Raw genomic sequence first — 14,711 nt, 5'->3', positions numbered from 1 at the left:
TGAAGCCTATGAGATCGCTCGTACTGCTTCCGTACGGAATAGACTTTTTTAAGCACCACAGGACATTACCAATCTCATATTAAGAGACGAACATTTTAATTTAAGCGATTGGTGGGCGTGGTGTTACGGACGACATGCTGTCTAATTATAAAGCGGCTCATTGGCTTTATAAAACGAGGGCAGGGTACTATAATAGGTGTCCTTACCCCGCGATTCATTGTAATGAATAAATTGACTCTACGACTTTGATAGAAATAATAAAAAAAAAAACAAAGAAAAATATAGAGACAAAAAAGATGTAATATGTATAATTTTTATTACTGTCACATAAAATATAATAAAGGTATTTTGAAGAAACCTTAAAATATAATAGCTTAGTATCAAAATTACATAGTTTAATATATATTTCATAATTTTTTGAATTCGGGAAGATATAAATTATATGTACCATGAACATAACATCGACGACAACGCGGAAAAAGTCGCGGACAGAAGCTAGTTCTCTACAAGTTTGTCAATAGAGTACGAAGCATATTCTCCCAAACACTCAATTCCCACTTGAACATGAAATAAAATTTCAAAAAAATCTTTATGCGAACAATTCAGTAGTGTAGTGGTGATCGAACCAAGGATTTAATACGATCTGATTGATCCTTAGCATTCAATAACGAGCACACTCCATGCAAACAATACAGGAAAATGCGTTTGTCAATTGATTCTTGGAACGTACTTCGAAGGCAGCCCTAGTAGGTTCTTTTCGAATTTGGTTAGGTTGAGAGCGGAGCTTGGACGGTGGAGGTGAGCGTTTAACACGTTAGATAGGGACTTTAAACCTACACCTGGGTCGCAAGTCCCAGGCACTGTTGAAGCTGCTCACCCTGCAACGCGATGGACCCGGCACCCGCACGGTGAATCCGTGGAATGCTAAGAGGTTTCGTCTCTACTATTGAAATCAAATATTTTATAAGACAATTCCCAATGATAATAATAAAAATGTATATAATAACTAAATAAAAATACCCTTGAAACAAATAAAATTCCTTTATATTGACACTGTTTTGAGATATACTATTATAATTCAGTACATTTTCTATGTATGTGTGTGTGTGTGTGTGTGTATGATTAATATAATTTACACGGAACCGTAACACCATAAATAGATCGTATCGTTTTAATCAACTCACTGTAATCGATAATCACTTGTAATAATTCCTACATCGATATATTTACCCTCACACAGCTCAAACGACACACAGAGGCAACATCACAATTAAACATAGTTTTGACTTGAATGCTCAAAAAACAACCATATATTCACACGTATATATAATATATGTTACATTAATAAATAATGTCATACGTAATTTTAAAAAAATATTACAATAATCATACTATAAAAACAATTACGTTACTTAGAAGAAAAAAATAACAATAATTTTATTTGAATATGAACCTCTGTGTTGTTCTAGCCTGCGCTGGGGCGGGATGTCAAAGCTTCGCATATGCACACAATAGCACTGCATCGTGCCACATGCTACACAGAAGTACCAATTAAATGTACACCAGATTGAATTACCAGTTTATAATGTAATGAAGAATTCTATATATTTAAATTTAACCGAAAACAAAATTAGGTTAAATTAAACCTACGTTATGCATAAGTTATATTAAATATATGATATTTTTTTAATATTAATCACTGGGTCAATATTAAAGATCCTAATTAAAGTACAACGACTGTGCCTAGTTTTTTTTTCTTATTGTTATACGTATAAGGCTTATTTTATAGAAGATGATTTATGAATTAAGTATTGATATCTGCATTTAGCTTGATTCAAACCCAAAGTAAGATTACAGTTATGTCAATGGTAGCTGAGTCATAAGTATTATGAGAATACAAAGGTGTAGCACGTGGTATTATAAAACATTTCAAAATAAAATATACATACTAAAATATACTTCCAGAATCTTAGGATGACTGAAGAGACATGCTTGTGTTTTAATAAAAAAAATAAAAAAAAACAAAAATTAAAATTATTATTATCTCAATTTAAACTGCTTTAATAAGATGAACTGTATCATTTCGCGTATGTTAACAATAGTTGGATTTGTATGTTCCCAAATAGTTTTGGCCTTTTAAAGAAAATAAAAAATTTTGAAAGAAATTACTGGATGTAACCCATGTAGACACTCTGAAACAGCGTGGTGGGTAAAAAATATCATAGAGTTAGCAAATACTATAATACTGTACCATATAAATCACTACCCTTACTATGAATGTATTCAAAATACCTTTAAACTATACGTGTGTAGTTTTAAGTTACAAACTCACACTCAATCTAAACGATAACACGTTGCTGATTATACAGTAATCAAAAAAAAATCATCCCAACTAATAGTATAATGAAAACATGACGGTAAAAATGTAAAACGAAAACAAAAAACCTAGTATCAAAGGCATATCATTCTGAACATTAAAAAAAAAACCCGCGCGACATTTGACACTTCAACTGTCAACGTCAACTTGTCACCAAACAAAACATAGCCGGGTCATTGTTAACCGTTAATTAAATGGGACTTTTGTTTTGAACCCCGCAGTCTTTATTTAAACTGTATTGACAGAAACTTCTATAGCAGAATAATCGGTTCAATCAAAGTTAGTACTAATTCTAGGCGTTATATTCTGTACAATACTTGCTTTGTATATTTTTTTTTCAATATTAAATATACACATCCGACATTATAGAACCTTCTTGCTCGATTGAACTATGATGTAAAATTTAAGACACAAATATTATTATACTATATAAGTTTAATTTCATGTAGTTACTTCAACAAACAGTATTTTTAACGTTAATAAAAAATAAAATTTTACTAATAATATTACGAGTTATTTAAATATAAATATGACGAATTGATAGCAATATAATATGTGTGTATATATTATAATGATATCATAATATAAAAAACACAAAGATGTGTTCTTTAGGAGTATTTTTCATTCAAAACATGACTCCTCTTTTATTACGTCGGTGAATCAAAAAGAAATCTCTAACGCCATCCCCTTATTTTTCATTCTCACCCCCACAAGGGGGATGTAAGTGCTAATGCATTAGACGGATTGAATTATAACTTACTTCAGACATTATTACATATATAAATTACTGTCGTTTTGTATGAATGTATGTATGTATTGTAAATACCTTTCTTGTCAGGTCGCATTATGGATGGGTGGCCGAATTCGAGAAAACGCCTGAGCCATAATCAACACGAAATATCTTTAAACGACATGCGATATGTTTAAATATATTTAAGTAAATGATCTAGATTTATTTTATTTCCTTTAAACATTTCTCAGCTGTGCTTTGTAAATTACGTAATACGTGAAACCGAGGGAAGTTACTCTGTAAACCTTTTTTTTTAATATTCACATATAAAACTGCAATAAATTGACAATATATATGAATAAACGTAACACAAATATATACAAAAAACAATATGTTAATCTTTGTTAACTATAAACAGAAGTTAAATAATACGTAATTTTTAATAATTGTATTATTGATATAAAATTAAATATTTTTTTTGAATTAAAGAATTATTACTGACTAATCAAAACATACAAATATAAGATTTAAAAAAAAATCCAATTATGATCCCAGTTTGAATCTAAACTAATAATAAAATTTCGCTTCAAAACGTGCTCGACATTGCAAATATTTTTATACGAAAAAAATATATGTACAAAGTCGATTTAAATCAACATGTCATAGCTTTAAAAAATTGCAGAATAATAAGATCTTACGTTACATATATATGTACACACACAGACACACATATATGTATATATATATATATGTGTGTGTGTGTGTGTGTATATATTGTACTATAAATACACTATATTTATATGACATATTAATAGAAGTGCATATAAAGTGATAATTTAAAAACATGTCCGTACAGTTATTCCGATAAAGGTAATTTTATACAAAATGGTTCACAGTTTTTATCATGAGAATTATCGTTAGACCCATACGTACGTATGTACTACATATAGTTAAGGAGATATACGGAACTTGAAGTACATTTAAAACTATGTTTACGACTGTTCGTGGACACATATACTTACAGTAACATTTTCATACTTGATAATCTAATAAATTATGATAAATACGTTTTTTGATAAACACGACTATCGAGTGGAATAACCTTAATACATGTTTGCATCTTACTACACACGGGGCGTCTGTAGTATGACCATAAAGCAATGTTGATACTATCATGAGCTATTATTCATACATAAAAAGCTTGAAACATTACGTGTGTAGTGTGAAGTTAGATACTTATGGTATGAATGTATCTCTGTGTGTGGGTGTGTGTGTGTGTATATATATATGTATATATATATATATATATATGTGTGTATATACACCGCAATATCTTCATATATTATCTTCGTATAATATTATTAAAGTTTCATGAATCATTTTTCTACGAATTACGCGTTCAATCAAGTTTTTTTTTGTTGTTGTAATTACGAAAGCTGAAGTCGCGTTTCTGCTAGTATTCAATATATACTTGTATGTATTGTCAAAATAATTTTACACCATATATACGATCTACACAAGATAACACCATCATGGCAGACAATTCTATAGGAAAAAATATATAGAAATATCTCTTGTTTATCATATTAGCATTACCACAAGTTTAGTTCATACGGTCCGCTCGAACTCAAGAACCTACGTTGATACTGTCATGTTAAAGTTTAATTAATGAACGACAAGACACTTAGTGTTTAATCCACACAGTATCCATTATAATTCGTCTAACAAATAAAAACGTTGACATTGGCAGAATGTTCCATGACTCCAGTGCGAATGAAGCCAAAGTATTAAAAAAAAACTATAAACTATCATATGTCTTGATAATGCAATTGTTGAATAACTGTTTTCAGTACTTACCTCGGCTAAACTAGTTTTCCATATTTCGTTCAGCTAAACTAAAGCTAAACTTACCAGCCAGCACTTACCTGATGATCATGTGAGCTCTGTTCCTCAACAATCCCAATATTTCCAGTTCCTCGTCAGGGGTCTCCTCGTCGTGGTGAAGCCGTGACGCGCACAGCACTGAATCCAGCGCGACAGACAGACTGTCACATAGCTGCTTCGCTAGTTCCATTTCGCGCTCATTAGATTTCAGATCTTTTTCCTAAACCAAAATGTTTACGTTAGAATCGAAGCTGCTATTGTCTTTGAATTACCGCGGTCACTACCACTGAGCTATAAGAACTCTAATACTTTTATTTGTTCCGATTTTATAATACAATTAAAATTTAGAAAAATTTGTTTTATAACAAAAGGAACTGGATAGTAGGATGGTTTTTTGTTAAACTTCCTTACTATCAAATCAAGGTAATCAAATACATAGTCGGGTAGCATATAGCAATTAGTAATACGTAATCGTTGTAAACAAATGAAAGTGTGAATCTATGTTAAATGTAAAGCTTAAATGAAAGTATAAATCTATGTAAATGAATAAATGTAAAGCCAAAGCTAGTTATAATAGTTATATATCAATTACAACATAATGTAAGTCAAATGCAACATCGGCCATTAGGCGGGGCTGTGTTCAGACGATAGGGCATTAGGGAGAGGGAGCGTTTGAATAGGCGAGTACACTTGAAAATTTACTCGAAAGGCGAGTGGACTGGCTTACTATTTTATTAGAAAATAATGAAGTTAATATATTGTATGGAATTATGTATTTTTCTTGGAATTCAAAAAAACCTAAATATGTATCTCGTTTGTGATATTCTACATGTTTTATTCAAAAATTTGATAATTGAGGCGATAAATTATAAAGTTAGAAATTTCTTCCAAATTTAGTGCAAAAAAATACATATCTTGGAAATTGTAAACATAATCTAGAAACGATTAATAATACAATGATCACAAAAGATAGACGGAGAAATATGAAATGTAAACTTTAGAGATATCTAAATACAGAAACTATAGTTAAGGACCGAATTAATTATATACACATATATAGAAAAACTAAATAATATACGACTCTAATGTTATAGATTGAAACTGATCGTATAGAATTTATTAATAAATTAGTTTTAATGAGGCAACGTAGACGACATATTTGCATAGCTGTCATATAAATTACTTCAATCAAACTGAATTATCGATATAATTCGTGACCAAAGCGACAATCAAAATTTATTAATTACAATAATAATGTCTTTAACATTTAAAAATGTCGAGAAAATTTACATATACCTCAGATGTATAATATATGTACAAGTAGGATTCGAACCCACTGTATGAGAGATAAAACATTGCAATCTCTTTACCTACAACATCCTGGCTTACATGATACAAATAACAAGACAACTCCATATTGTCTATTCATAATCATTCTTAAGTATATTAAAAATATATATGAGATCATAACAATACGTATATAAAATACAACATTCCGATGAAACTAAAATAATATTTGATATTTATACATATAAAGATAACATTAATCATTATAATATTAGTCAAAATACATATATTAATAAACCGGTTGATAAATAAAAGATGATCAAGTGTTTAGTCGAGTGTAGTGGGCGATGTGAACGCTCCCGGATGCATTAGCGCCGCTTTCAAGGCGCCCACTCACCGCTACCGGGGATCGTAGGGCTGACACTAACGTTATTTAGTATATCAAATTACTGAACCAAAAAATATCTTTCATATTTTTGTAACACATAAAACTACATGTTATTTTTATTAGGGTTCATATAAAGTATTTTTATTTTACTTTATCTCATTAGAGAAAGAAATTATTTTTGGGTTTTAAAAGATATAATGCTATTTTACCATATATATATATATATATATATATATATATATATATATATATATATATATTATTTGTGCTCGATGAAAAATTACAGTGACATTGACACTTACAATGACAGTGACAACCCTAGCTAAGTAAAGGCTTCCCATGTCCTGTATGACATCGCACGTATAGTGTAACTATATTATATTCTATAATAAACGTAGCCAAGTTCAGAAATAAAACTCCGCCCCCGACTACACACCCTATATCAAATTAAAGGAACTTAGTCTTTAAAACTTAAAAATGAACAATGATTACATACATATACATATATTATTAGAAACGAACAAATGCACAAAACAAACAGATAAATATAAAAATCTCCTGCGAGCTTTTTCACTCTAGCGTGAAAAACTGTCGAAGTTGTGAAAACTGAATGAGTTTAGTTGTAAAAGAATTTTGATGTCTAACATCAAAATCAACTGCACGGAAATTCCCGAACCCTTTAGCTTTTACGACATTGTTGTATAAACAAAAATACATATTTTGTTTCGACGAAAAAGTTATTGATATTGGAATTAACTTATCCGGATACATATTTTCCAAAATGATATACAGTTTTTTAGACGTTTTCGATATAACACATTGTATAATTCATTATTTACTTTCATATTATTGAAACATCAAAATTATTATGTAAATAATAACATAAAAAAAAATATCAAAATCATATCAAAACGAAAAAAATATATACGACCTATTTTAATCATACTTATTTAAACAATTTTCATACATGGCAACTATATTACGTGTCATGCATAGGTTACTATAACTTGTTAAACATTTACTACTGAGTGTCATGTGCAATAATTATTAGGCTTAAAATATACAACTCCGACAAGCAACCGTGAACTCTGAAATAAATACGTCGACCTTGGTACTAGTGAATGTTTGTAAAACTAAACCGGCCAATTACATAACATTGGACTTGTTAAATACCAATCATAATGAGATCTAAGATTTTCGCGAGTATTCATTTAAATAAAACTAGTATTATTCGGATTTACTACGCGGATATCTATATCGGACTATCCGCGTAGTAAATCCGAATAATACTAGTTTTATTTAAATACCAATCATATGTTTAATTGATTAAAATATTATTGCGTATTTTTTACTAGATTATTTCAGATTTTAATGTACGTATCTGAAGAATTGTTAAAAGATTTTTTAATTTATAAGCCTTAAGCGTTGTCCATTATATATGTTACCAATGTTTAAGGGGAATTCCCTGAATAATGAAAAAATTTAAAAAAAAATTGCCAACGAATAAGTATAGATTGTTTAAACTAAAATGACGCGCCCCACTACTTTTTTATTTGATTTACATGTGTGAGTGCGAATATTGTTGATGAACGATTGTATGTGTGGGAACGACGACTGTTTCGTAAACTGCGACTTGTATGCCAACATATCGGTGGACTAGTCGCGTGATAAATCCGATAATGTTAATATGGCGCAGAGCTAGCGTGTTCTATGGAACAAGACGTCCTCTTTCTCGCTTAATAAGACAGTTATGATTAGTTGGGCAACTAATTGTAAAACTAACACTTGGCAACTACGGTCTACAAAAAAGTGGAATTCAAAGATTCAATGACTATATATTTTTAATTGGTGTTTTGGTAGTTTCCATAGGCCATATTAAATTGTTGTATTTAGTGGCCAGAGATTTTATCGAAGTATTTATTTTACAGTTCATCACCATCATCATCAGCCTATCAGAGCCCACTGCTGAGCAAAGTACTCTTCTCGCATGGAGAAGGTTAGAGCATTAATCACGCTTGCTCAAGACGGGTTGGCGATTTCAATCTTATAATTTGAAATTATAAGACCAGGTTTCCTCACGATGTCTTCCTTCACCGTCCGTCAGTGGTGTCTAAATACTCTTAGAAAGCACATATGACTCGGAAAAGATCACATTGGTACTCGCCAGGTTTCGAACCCGCGCCCTCACGTGTGAGGCGGGCCTTAACCTCCAGGCCACCGCGACATCTCATCTCGACATTTTACGGTTCATGTAGTTTAATATTACAATAAAAAATAATTTAAATAAACAATTTATTTCAGTTATGACGGTAGAAAAAAAATTAGTTCATTTAAACTATTTTATAATAGCTTTCACCTGAATAGGAATAATGATTTCTTTATCCATGTCAAATTATTGTAAATATTGTTATTCTTCTTCGACACGCCGACACGTATTTGCCGACATTGTTCCCAGTCGCTCATTTTTGACCGCCATCATGTACGTAACATTTTGGGAAATGTTTTTACTAGCCACGTCATATTTTTATAGTCCTATATACGTATTTTCAATAGGATTCAGCTGATTTTATTTACATGTTTTTCACTTGTCATGCTGACGGTACTTTTGCTATCCAACGCGTGCTGCCACGTTTGTGCCTAACCAACGACTGAATGGCCAATCATAGCTACATTTTTTCGTGTGTATTGCGTACATATATATATATATATTGTTTGTGTAAATGCAGTTGTGGAGCGCGTCATTTTAATTCAGACAGTCTATACTTCCATCATTAATCATCATCTTGAGTGAAAGACACTTTCTATTACAGAGATTCGATTATTCCAAGCAAATAGTATTTTCTGCCACTGATATTAACATAGCCAGCAAGAGCTGCTCCCCAGCACTGATATCAAAGTAAGAAAATGGTATCCGAGTCACCGTACCACATATAAAACATAGTTCCACTCACCATCTGTCTGCACAGCAGCGTGGCTTGGTGCACGCAAGTGTTGGTGGAGAGGATCTGAGCGGCCGTGGCGGTGCACGACACCATCACGCGGGACACCAGGGTCACGGCGTTGGTGAGGCATCTGACGGATATGCAAGATATATATATGTATTATTAAACCAAACTAATTTCACTTATTGTTCGTGTTATATATTGTATAATTGTAATTTTAATAAGACTAAAGATCTGTTAAGAACCGACCGTAAAGGAGATATATAACCTTTTTGTACTTTAACTTTAACTATAATTACTTGTATATATTTAAATATTCTCTTATATAAATATACATACTTTTTAGTTTATATGTCTTAAAAAGATTGAAGAACAAAAAAACTCTATATATATATATAGTGACTTTTTCCTTACTTGGCTGATATAGGCGGGTTGAGATCTTCTTTCTCCGCAGCGACAGCTAGCATTTGACTAATGACTTTCACAGCTTGGAATCTTTGCACTGACGCCTTCTCTAGGAAGTGCTGGAAGATAACTCACTTATTAATATATAGAAAAAATATATATCAATATCAACATTGATATATTTTATTTGGGTTAGACAAAGCATTTGTTTATTTTTTGGTTACGTACATTTGATGTTTTGGAATTTTATCAGTATTTTTCATTGGTGTACAACCTAATAACTGTTTAATTTATATATTTAAGAACATGTCAATGCACTTTCATTCAAATTACAGTCTTATGTGTATACAAGTAAAGCTGTATTTCAAACCTTCTCAAACTTCTCCATCATCCTGTACAGTTCATTCATCTGCTTCTCCAGATACGGCAGGTCAATGTCTATCTTCCTCTCAATCCTAGCGTTCCTATTCATTTCAATCAAAGAACTGCAAACAGAACTCGCTTTACTCCATCTCCCTTTATCATCATTATTATTGTTATTGTTCTTCTTTTTCTTCTTCTTTTTGGATTTAACTTCTGGAACATTCTGCGTCCCGCTGGTGCTAGGCTCGCAGAACTTGGAACATTCTCCATTAACACTCGGATCTTCTTTGTTCTTCTCCGCTTCTCCATTCACTTGTGGGGTTTGCTTCTTTTCTTTTTCCTTTTCCTTTTCCTTTTCATCGTCATCTTTCTCGCATTCCGGTACGAAAGGCGCCATTATGTTACGTATGGAACTAATAGCTCTGTATACTTTGCTTGTGAGTGGGTTCAGCATTGTGTCCAACGTCGTTATATTGTCCTCGAACACTGGGGCTTGGCTTCTGTGAGAAATATAAATAAATAAATAAATAAATATATATATATATATATATAACTATGAATGACTATATATGTATTTAACATAGTATTACTTAATTTCGACCTCTTTTTTCGACCTCTTTTTTTAAGATCTACACTAACAAATATTGCCTTAAGTGTGATTTTTATTAATACCCATACAAACTATTACTAAAAATTTATATGTATAGATAATTTTCTTCTAACAAATAAAAACTATCACGGCAGAACAAGATAGTATTGGTCAATAATAATCAAGACTCAATTTAAAAATATTAATAAAAAAAAACATCCAAAATTACTTACTCTGTCAATTTTTCACTGATGCCAAGGGAAAAACACACAAAAACTATTAATTAATTATCTCAACCACATATATATACTGTTTATATTAAAAAAAATAACTGCAAGAAATTCTTTATATGCAGTACAAAAACAAATCACTTTATGAATAACATTGTATAATACATTTATTGATGCATTTAATTATATTATTTTATATTGGAATTCACACAACACAGGAGACGAAACCTCAGCATTCCATTGACTCATCGTTGCAGGGAGAGGAGCTTCAACAGTGCCTGGGACTGGCGACCCAGGTGTAGGTTTAAGGCCCCTGTCTAACGCGTTAAACGCTCACCTCCACCGTCCAAGCTCCTCTCTCTACCACAATGTAATGTTTCCCAACAACGTCCAAGCTTCCCTCCTAACTATATGCCTACCTCAGTACGAGCCCAGCCAGTAGTTTCTGCTTGATCTTCCTCGCCTTCCGCTTAACAGCCTTCTGCTTCTCTCTCTCTTTCCTTTCCTGGTCTATTCTCTTCGATTCTAAATCTTCCTTCTCAGCTTGGTCCTGGCTTTCGGATATTGTCTGAAAAACAATTTTAATTCTTAGTAAATATAAAAAAAAATAATCATCTGGTCACATTCTTTAGCTTTTAACAGAGTTGTATATTATCATATAAATTTGTAGTCATAAAATCTTGTATAACACTTTATAAAGTATATTATAGTATATATTTAGGCTAAATACATACTGCGGGTCTGGGCCCGGTAGCTTTCTCCCGTATGGCCTGTAAGTGTGACTCGAGCCTCTGTTGGCTGGCGTCCTGTTTGTCCCTTATACGAGATCTTAAAGCATCTGCTTCCAACTCAGCGGCCGCTGCTAATGCCGATAGACGGGACTTTACACCTTCAGCCTGTACAATTAGGATTCAATTTAGGCTAACACACCACACGACCGAATTTATAGAATTAAATAACAAAAAAATATTATAAAAAATAGTGAAAAACTCTTTGTAAGAACGAAGTTATAACTTAACCTCCTTCGCTTCTGTATGGGGCGTTAAGTTGCGTTTTAACACAAGCTATCTCATGATATTACTAGATATTTCGATATCCTCACAGCCCGGCTAGCTCAGGCAGTCACATTGGGCGAATATTTTAAAGTTTTTTTTCTATTATTATACTCTATATATATACTATTTACACAGTTCAATTACTGCTGCTGTTACTGCTATAGCAGCTGCTGACGGTTGTGGTATAAGGTCTTTAACATTACGTGTGATGCTAAATAAATGTGAATAACAGGACTACCCTCCTGTTCACAGATGTGTAGGAGAGTCGAGTATATTAAAATATAATTACCTATTAAAACATGATATTGAAATCTATAGTTTTTAAGTCTGATTATGTATTCTCTGTGTTTTTGAAATATTTACAACATGAAAAATATATTTAAAAATGGAACACTTTTTATTAATTCAAATAAAGTCACATCATTTTAAGATGAAATTAGTTTCTAATTTTAAACTCCTATTTCCTAAAGCAGTTTTCAATTATATCTTTATGCCAATTTAATACATTCCATCCCCACTCCTACCTCCTCCCTCATCAATAAATCCTCTCCACCCCCACTCCTACCTCTTCCCTCATCAATAAATCCTCTCCACCCCCACTCCTACCTTCTCCCTGGCTGCGTCATCTCTCTCCTGTTTCTTCAAGCCCTTCATCTCTTCAACCCTGGCGTCTCTCTCCTTCCGCCTCTCCATCAAGTTCTCGACGTGCAACTTTCGAGCCGCTTCAATAGCTTGACGACGAGCGCCAACAGCGGCTTCACGTGCAGCTTTTTGTTCCTGGAAATTTAAGAAAACGGCTTTAACTTAAACATGAATATACTTGATATGGAAGTTACATCAAAGTAATGAGTTCTAAGACATTCGCGAGTAGTCATTTAAATGAAACTAATATTTTTCGGATTACTACGCGTATTTTATTATTCTAATACTACAAACATCTCGTCTGCCAGTGATCATGGTTGCTGCAAAGTAACCGAAAAGTCCGTAGTATGTAGTTTAAAAAAAAAACGCATAGTAATCCGAAAAATATTAGTTTCATTTACATCAACAATTGTTGCATCCTGTCTCAAGTATTTCTTTACTAGAATTTCAACTATACATGTTATCTAGGGCCATCTTACTACGAAGGAAGTGTTCCAACAGATATATATATATATATATATATATATATATATATATATATATATATTTTAAATCTTCCAGTCAGTATGACTATAAACAGAACTACTCGCTGTTTCTAAAAAAATCTATGGACAAGAAGGTTTTGTAAGGCCCCACTTCTTGTAACCCTATCCGTTCCAAAACTCGCTTAAATTAATCTATTGTAAAGAGACAATTTACCTTGGCCTATACACCGTTTAAACATTTTCGTTCGGATCTCGTGTTTGCTTTTCTGAACGCGAGCGAATAGTGTGAGTGTCTAATTAGTGAACTTAAACTTAACTTTATTTACGAATTGTGAATAAAATTACAACTGATAGCACGCTGATAGCGATTACGCACTGTTGTTGTTTTTTTAAATAAATTGACCACAACAATACGCTCTGTCTAACCTATACCTTAAATAATTCAAAGTCAGTACAACAAGTGATTATCTCTCTTTAACTCACTCTCATTCTTTTGTTGTACTTGACTGTACATTGTTACTAACCAACTTGTGTAGCCTATCCCTCCTCATTCCTCTTAGCCGTGTTGTGTGTGATCGACATTGTTCCAAAAACTCATGGCGTCTATTCTCAGCCTCCAACTGCTTTATGAACGCTATCTCCCTCAACTTCTCCTCTTCATCATGAGCTTTGCGGACTATGTCCTGTGTAAAAGTTAAAAAAATTGCTTAATTTTGTAACAAAACAAGTATATTATTAATGTGTATTTTACCTTTAAATGTTGATCGCGATTTTCTGCTGCTTTCTGCAATCTCCTCTCCATTCTCATACGCTTCTCCTCTATGAGTTGGTTTTTGGCAACCTGGTGGAATATTTTTTGTTAAACTTATGCCAGACGTTATTTAAATCATATCCCTGGGTTCACGGTTACCTTGACCTCCTCAACTCTGGCCAGTAACTGATGTATTTTCTTGGAACGCTCAGTTTGATATTCCATTCTCTGTCTCTCGGCCCTGGCTTGTTTGGCTTGAAGTCTGAAAGTATTTTTAATTCTTATCTTATATATAAAATTCTCCTGTCACAATGTTCGTACCCGTACTTCATCCGAAACGGCTTGACCGGTTCTCATGAAATTTTGTGTGCACGCGTGAGTAGGTCTGAGAATCGGCCAACATCTATATTTTATACCCCTTAGTGATAAGAGTTGTTCATCCTTAAACTTTTTTTTTTAATTTTTGAACGAAATTTTTTGTTTTTATTTTTTTATAATGTGGCATCAAAAAATACATACAACCCAAAATTTTTGCTTTTTTTATCACCAACCCCTATTTTTTTATATATATGTAAACACAATA

The 14,711-nt window shown here is 32.3% G+C and overlaps 1 protein-coding gene across 2 annotated transcripts in view; it reads right to left on the bottom strand.

Moving 5' to 3' along the window:
- The window catches only part of LOC116773378 (S phase cyclin A-associated protein in the endoplasmic reticulum), a 41,306-nt gene that overhangs the window by 18,820 nt on the left and 7,775 nt on the right, over positions 1-14,711 (bottom strand). Inside the window, exons 6-16 of one of the 2 annotated variants that reach the window (XM_061528668.1) lie at positions 14,288-14,390; positions 14,129-14,218; positions 13,902-14,060; positions 12,857-13,027; positions 11,930-12,091; positions 11,615-11,763; positions 11,199-11,213; positions 10,384-10,876; positions 10,023-10,132; positions 9,618-9,738; positions 5,033-5,211 (exon numbers count right to left, since the gene is read on the bottom strand). In XM_061528668.1, coding sequence (XP_061384652.1) covers positions 5,033-5,211; positions 9,618-9,738; positions 10,023-10,132; positions 10,384-10,876; positions 11,199-11,213; positions 11,615-11,763; positions 11,930-12,091; positions 12,857-13,027; positions 13,902-14,060; positions 14,129-14,218; positions 14,288-14,390 — 1,752 coding nt within the window. The remainder of the gene's footprint in view (positions 1-5,032; positions 5,212-9,617; positions 9,739-10,022; positions 10,133-10,383; positions 10,877-11,198; positions 11,214-11,614; positions 11,764-11,929; positions 12,092-12,856; positions 13,028-13,901; positions 14,061-14,128; positions 14,219-14,287; positions 14,391-14,711) is intronic. The other variant, XM_061528669.1, reaches the window with a different exon arrangement.

The sequence above is a fragment of the Danaus plexippus genome (genome assembly GCF_018135715.1).
Source record: "Danaus plexippus chromosome 22 unlocalized genomic scaffold, MEX_DaPlex mxdp_27, whole genome shotgun sequence".
In the NCBI taxonomy this organism is placed as follows: domain Eukaryota; kingdom Metazoa; phylum Arthropoda; class Insecta; order Lepidoptera; family Nymphalidae; genus Danaus; species Danaus plexippus.
This window is presented reverse-complemented; position numbering and strand designations above follow the sequence as displayed.